Raw genomic sequence first — 7,177 nt, 5'->3', positions numbered from 1 at the left:
TAGTATGAAATTGGTTTCCGAGTACATGATTGTGAAAAAGACATTTAAAAAATACTCTCAGATTTAATCTGAGTCTTACTTTCTACAGGAGAAAACCGTGATTTCGGTTCCTAAACCACATACCCATCCTAATCTCTTCCTAAGGCTGGGTGCCCTTCCTCAGCTCATCGCCTGTGCTGGTCTAACCCCAAGATGCGGGACGCTGTCCAGTAAGAGGCAAGGAACCGTTTTACCGACACAGATGAGGGCTGACATTCCTGACGTAAACGTGCTTTTTCAAAGAGCCGTCCCTCAGGGGGAGAGGTGCGGGCGTGTAGCTCGGTTAAAATGATGGCTTTAAGAAGACTTCTCATCCCCGGAGCCTCGCCTCAAAGTGGGATCACTTTAGTCTCTGTTTTTGGTCCTAGCAAAGAAAACAGCAAATGCTGGTCGGGGGGGGGGGGGGGGCGCGGGGTGGAAATGATATGGTTGAACTGAAATAAGGATATTTTCATATGGACAAAACGCCCGCACAAACATGTAACAGCACGACTGAGACAAAAGGCACTTGCGGGCTGCCCGGCTCCCTCCCGGGCCGTTGATCCCACGTGAGAAACCGACCTCCCTGGGATGAGAGCTCAACAGAGACGTTCTTCCCCCATTCCCGTGATCTGCAAAATCTACCTGTGAGCAGCTACTGAGCCCGCTGATATCTGAGCCAAGAAGAATTTTACTTTAAGATTATCTTCCCTATTTACTTACTAAAACCACAAAGAGCTTGATCTAAAGCAAAATAATTTGGGTGGGTTTGGGGGGGCAGAGGGGAACCTTCAAAGTTAGGTTTCTTCAGTCACCGGACTTCATGCTACAGACACTCAAACTCAGCTTCCTAGAGACCGACAACTACTCACGACATTTACTACGTGAGCAGGTTACGGACGGGGTCCTTTAAGATGTCTGTTAGGGCGGAAAGGCAGCAGGCCGCACGAGATGGTGTCGGCGTCTTATCCCGCTTTCTCGGTGCTTCCGGGTGCCTTTTAAGGCAGACGTGATGCAGGAGTCCAAGGCGGTGCATGTGTCCCCAGCAGCTCGTCCTGAGTCAGTGGCACCCACAAGCTCTGACGACCATGTTCCTGTATTTTTTCAGGATGACGTTGGAGTTGTCATCAAAGTAAAGCACAGAGATGGCATTCAGTTTCGTTGGCGCACAGCACGGTTTGGGGACGTACTCGGGATTCATAAGGTGAACCTGTTTCAAACACAGAAGGAGGGGAGGTGTCGTTAGGAACAATACCTGGCCCGGGCCTACTCCCCGGTCACGTGGAGATGCCAGTGCTCACCAGGGTCTGCACGATGGCATGGTTGGTGGCGTTCATGTGCGCGTTGAGAGGGAAGGAGCATTCTCCATCACAGTAGTTGGCAGCGTAACCCTTGGGTGCAATGATCCAGTCCTGCAACAGAGAGTGATGTACACACACACCTCGTATCACCTGTGCCCTCAGGAACCCTGCGAGAAGCTATTACTCACATGGGGCAGCTAAGGAGACAGACACAGCAGGTCGAGGTCACACTCGAGGGGCAAAGCGAGGCTGTGAACCCGGTCAGTCAGACTCTGGAGCCCTCGCTCCTTCCACAGGCCCACAAGGCCCTGACCTGCTCCTGGCCCGCCTAGGCCTGGAGGCCTGCAGGTGGCTGGCTCCATGAACTTGGACCAAAGGAGCCTCTCCAGGAGCCCGGGTACTCCGTCACCGCAATGCCACTGCACGTGGGAACGATCTTCCATCACTGGAAGCCTAGAATTTGCGTCTTCTCTTATTAACTAGCAGTGGCCTTCGGGAGGGAGGCAGGGCATCGGTGTGCTTCTGGTCGGGGCGAACTGGCATGTGGCCCTTGGAGAAGTTAACTGTTAGATGCTCTTCCAGCCCCTTCTCAAAGCACAGTGCACTCCTGTTAAATGCCCAAAGCAGTACAGGCCCTGTGGACCCTGAGAGAATGAGAGAAGAGCACTGGGAAATGGGCTACTGATGTGGAGGGACAGGGCGCCTGCGCACCTGGAGAGGAGCCGGGGGGCTTCCTGCCCGAGTGGGCGGGCCTTCTGCCACCCCACTCCAAGACCTGGGCATCTGGAAGGGCCCCTAAGACCTTCACAGGAGGAACCTTCTCAGCCCTCAAGTTCAAGGTCTCTGAGGATGGCTGCTGCCTCTAAGATGAGAAGAGACTGCCGAGAGAGGGCCTCGTCCCGCTTGCTGTCCAGAGCACTCACCTGCCAGCCCAGGTCCTGGAAGCTCACGTAGAGCTCGTGCTTCCTGCAGGCTGTTTTCAGTTCACTGCTGTTGTAATCTGTTGGAGAGCAGAAGATGCAACAGTTAACTGATTCATTCTTCGCTTACAAACTTACCCGGACAGTTAACCACGGGCCAGCCGTGCGCAAGGCCCCCGCTAGACACAGCTGGGGCGCCCACAGTTCTGCAGCCTCCTCCCAGCTGCTCGGGTGTTTGACTTACTCCGTCTCGTCCACTCTGGGGTCACTGCCGGGCACACTGGCACACAGCACGTCATTACTGACCTGAATGGACTCCTTTCAAGCAACAGATGTTTGTCGTGATCCCCTGTTGGACCAAGATGCCCCAAACACCCCGGGGCCCTGACTTGGAGGACATCGTATTCACAGGCAAGACACACCAGGCAGGTTCCGCTCGCTTTCTAAAACCGGGGCTGTCCTGAAGCTGCGCAGGGGCCGGGAGAGCCTCCTGAAGGGGGCGCCCTGGAGCCGGGCCTGCCCGGGGGGCCGGGAGTGGGCGCGGGGCGGGGCTGGGCTGAAGTGCGCGCACCTGCTCTGTGTGTCAGGACCTGCTAGCCTGGCTTCATTAACCGACCGCTGGCAGGAGGACAAGGGTGCCCTGACTCATCTAGGCCAGACGGAGCGGCTTCTGTGTGACGCGCTCCCTGCGAGGTGCCACGGGAAACACGAGGATCCGTCAGGCAAGGCTTCTGGCCTCCAGCGACTCAGGGAACGGACGGGGTGCCGTGAGACGTGCAGAGCTCACGCCAGTACAAAACAGAATCTGAACGCCATGCGCAGGGGCTGGAGAGAAACCCCACCGGGAGTTCAGAGAAGGGACAGTTAAAGAGGGAGAGAGAGGAAGAGAGAGCAGTTCTGGTGGAATGAAGTTCAGGACATGTGAAGAGCTACCCAAACCGTGGAATTTCCTGTGTGATAATCCAGCTCCTAGTGGGGCCCCGGAGAGCTCAGGATGGGCTGCTCACCAGAAAGACCACCACGTGATCAGAGGTTGGGACGTGGGCCAGCCTGACCTCCAGGGAAGGGGGGAGGACTGGAGGCGGAGTTCAAGTCGTGAAGCCCACGTGACAACTCTGGACACGGGGCTCGGGGGAGCCTGGGGTTGTTGGGTGAGCATGTCCGTGTGCGGGGAGAGCGGCCCGCCCTGCCTCTGCGTCCTTTCTAATCCAGCTGGAGTCCCAAGTGGGGCACTTTCCTGCGTCCTGTGAGTTGCTCCAGTGAATCAGCAGACCCGGGAGGGGGCGTTACGGGAACCCCTGAATCTCACCGAGCGGGACAGAGCCACAGGTGGCATCCGCAGGGGGCCAAGCCGTTGACCTGGTGGCATCTGTGCTCCCCCCAGGCCGTCAGGATCAGGACGGAACTGGGCTGTAGGACCCCCAGTGGGCATCGGGACGCAGGCAGGGACAGTTGCTGCTTCTGCCGGACGGAACCGAGGGGGCGTGGGGAAGGGCCTGGCCGACCCCCCGCCATCTCCGCAGTCTGGCCCTCGCTTCCCTTGGGCAGAAGAGATTCTCAGGAGAGCGGGGCCGGGATGAGAAGGGCAGGGGCCCCATCACGCCACAGGCGGGGCCGGGCAGCCACCAGGGAGGCGGCTGCACCTGAATCCCTGCGGCCCCAGCTCGGCCCAAGCCCCAGGGGTCCAGGCAGCCGGCCTGCTGTCCTTTCCAGCCCCAAGAGAGGAGGAGAGAGGAACAAAGGGGAGACTGGAGAGGGGAAGAAGCAGGAAAGAGACAGAGTCAGGGCGGCCTAAGAAACCAGGGGGCAGGGGAGGAGCGTGAAGGCTTCTGCAGACAGCCGCTGGGGGCTGACCGCCTCCCCTGCCCCAGGCCACACCAGCTGCAGGCCCCAGGCTCGGCCAGGAAAACACCAGGACAGCAGGAGCACAGAGCACGCTGTCCGCACAGCCCGGCTCTTCTGAGCTCAGGCTGCAGAGTCTTCCCAGAGGAAGCTTGTTTTTTAGAGGGAACAATTCGCTGCTCTCATTTCCCTTCCCTCCTAGAATGACAAGGGCAAGGGCAAAGGGCAGCTGTTAAAATGGTACCCCTGTCTGCACTGGGCTGGCCGCTCCTCCCCTGCCTCCGGCCTGATCCGCCCAGCTTATCCCAAAGGAATCTCCGGCTCCCACGTACCCCACAGAATCAACGGGGCCTTGAGAACCTGCTGGAAGAAGCCCAGCTCCTGTGCCACTGACACTGTGGGACCCCGGGACCACACTGGGATTTTGATTTCTGGTGTCAATAATCTCGTAAAGTGCTGGGCGGGGGGCAGGAGTGGGGGGACAGCTTGCTTTTCAGAGGCTCGATTTTGTTTACAACCGGACGGTTAGCATGAAAGGCAACAGTGAAGTCCTGTTCTTTTGTGGCTGCAGGATTTCAAGGTCTTATACAGCTCCATTTAATCTGAGCGGGGCTTTGATCTCAGCCTTGGTCTTGATTATAAAAGACTATGGAGCTAAGTATCTTGAAAACAGAGGCTCTCCTTAAAGACTGAGCCCTGAGACTCCCTGCTTCACGCACCTCTGTCCCTTCCTAGAGGGACCCTGGCCCCCAGTGCCCTCTGGGGAGTTGGCAGTAGTTGGTGAATTATTCGGGCATCTTGCAGCACCTGTTCACACCTCTTTATTATTCAGCATTACCGGCCCGTTAGCACATTCATTAGGGGTGAACCTAGGGATGGAGTAGAAGGTCAGGTTCTAGTTGGCTTCACTCCTTGATAACTTTTATCCTAAAGGGGCGTAATGGCAGACGAGAGTCAAGTATTAGAAATATGGAATTTGGAACAACTCTAACTTTCCAATCACTCATGCCCTGACTGTCCTCCACAGCTGTGGAGAACTAAGTTCTGATTTCATTTAGAAAGCCCTGGACGAGCCTCCACCTCTTGACCGAGACATCTGGGAGCCAAGCTCCAGGCCCTAAAGTTTGAATTTAAGATCAAAATGACACATTAAAATTCGCAACGCCTTTGAAGAACTATACACGGCTAAGTCACAGCCCTGACCCGTGTCCGTTCTTCCCAAGCGTTGGGTGTCCATGGTGGACGAGCCCTGTCATCTCTGGCGTGTCAACCCGTGGAAGCAAGTGCTGAGCTAGAGGGGACACCCGCCAGGAACTAAAAGGCCAAGCAAACATTGCTCTGGGAGAATGAGACCCCCTAGTCTAGGCACTGAAATTCCCTGAAATCTATAGCAAAGCATGTCATAGTCATAATAAAGTACCCACATCACTGCTTTGCAAGTGATGAGTTCTGGTTACCTTTCCTATGCTGGAAGCATACTGAATGGTCCCAACTGGAAAGTTCAAGGGATAGAAGATATGAACCAGCAACGAGAAGGTCAACAGTGTATTTACATGTACCAGAGCCACCTTTTCTCCCAGGACCCTTAAGGATACATGTTTGGGGACTTACCTGGTGGCACAGAGGTTAAGATGCAGGGGATATGGGTTCAAGCCCTGGTCCGGGAAGATCCCACATGCCACGGAGCAACTAAGCCCGTGCGCCACAACTACCAAGCCTGCGCACTACAGCCCGCGAGCCACAACTACTGAGCCCGCTCGCCTAGAGCCCGTGCTACGCAACAAGAGAAGCCACGGCCATGAGAAGCCCGCGCACCGCAACAAAGAGTAGCCCCTGCTCGCCGCAACTAGAGAAGGCCCGTGGGCAGCAACAGAGACCCAACGCAGCCAAAAATAACCAATAAATAAATAAATAAAATTTTAAGAAAAGGATACATGTTTAGGTGGGTTGGAAAGAGACAGAGGAGAATTTAAGAGATGCTCGCAGGTAGCATTTGAATCGATGAAGAGCTCATTCCAAAGAAGAGAGAGGGTCTTGAGAAGCTGCTGCTTCAGAGACAGTCGGCAGGGCTGAGTGAAGGCAACATGAGCGAAGGGTGAACGAGGCCCAACCACTGCGCCACCAGTGAATCCAATTTGACATGAATTGTTCAAAGTGGCAGAAAATGTTTCAAAACTATTCATCTGCCAAAACAAAGAGCAATTCTCAGTCACGGTGTTGGCAGCCAGCTGGTGGACACGGCAGAAAACCTCAGACTCACCAGCTGAACTGAAAGCACATTCACTGCCCCACACCCCAAAGATGTCTTGGAAAGATCTTGGAAAATGAGCTAGAACAGAATCTAGAATCACCACATGGAACCACCCTCAAGGCCATTTGTTCACAACCCTTGTAATGGGTCGGTCAGGTGGTGTCAGTCCCCCAGGAGACAAAATCATGGACGCTGAGAGAAAGATACTATGAAAGAGGATGAATGGCAGCAGGTAGAACGAGACCACCCAATGAGAGCTCGGGGAGCCGTGGATGGGGTGCCACAGGAGCAGTGGGCTGGCTGGTAGCCTGGAGGCCGAAAAGAATGGCCAGAGACACTAGAATCCCCAGTGGGCTGCACAGCACGGCTTGGACCAGGACTAGTAAAACACGTGTCAAACGATGAACAATATGGTCCAGACGATATCCAAGCCCACTGGAGAGGAGCGACACGGCCAACATCCAGCATCCACTCAGAGCAGACAGCAACAGAGAGGCCAGGGCAGGTCAAACCCATCCAGGGAGACTTCGGTCCAAACCCACTGCTTGGTGCATGTGTTTGGGAAGTCCAGCTTGAAGGCCAAGGACAGGTGTGAGAGCAGATTTTGGTGGGCAGGGGAAGAGGCGGGCGGGCTGCTGGCCTCTCCCTCGTTGGCGACGGGTCCCGCCGTCTCCGGCATCGGCAGCTCAGTTCCAAAAACAGCCACGTGTTTCCCTGCCATGTTTCACCCTGATGACAGGCAGCTGGACGGATGATGCTAACTTCTTTACCCAGAGGCAGGACAGTCTCCAGTGGGCGGCTGCTGGTGTTTGTTTCAGTGGAGAAGTATGAATTCCCTGGGAGCA

At 55.6% G+C, this 7,177-nt stretch overlaps 1 protein-coding gene across 1 annotated transcript in view; it reads right to left on the bottom strand.

Annotated features, from left to right (window-relative positions):
* Positions 1–117: 117 nt before the first annotated feature.
* The window catches only part of BMP6 (bone morphogenetic protein 6), a 145,295-nt gene continuing 138,235 nt past the window's right edge, over positions 118–7,177 (bottom strand). The window contains exons 5-7 of the mRNA XM_079935488.1: positions 2,243–2,319; positions 1,320–1,430; positions 118–1,228 (exon numbers count right to left, since the gene is read on the bottom strand). Of these exons, the coding sequence (XP_079791614.1) occupies positions 1,079–1,228; positions 1,320–1,430; positions 2,243–2,319 (338 nt within the window). The 3' untranslated portion in view covers positions 118–1,078. The remainder of the gene's footprint in view (positions 1,229–1,319; positions 1,431–2,242; positions 2,320–7,177) is intronic.

Source organism: Stenella coeruleoalba (assembly GCF_951394435.1).
Source record: "Stenella coeruleoalba genome assembly, chromosome: 10".
Classification (NCBI taxonomy): Eukaryota; Metazoa; Chordata; class Mammalia; order Artiodactyla; family Delphinidae; genus Stenella; species Stenella coeruleoalba.
The sequence above is the reverse complement of the archived record's forward strand: the minus strand, read 5'-3'. Positions and strand labels throughout refer to the sequence as shown.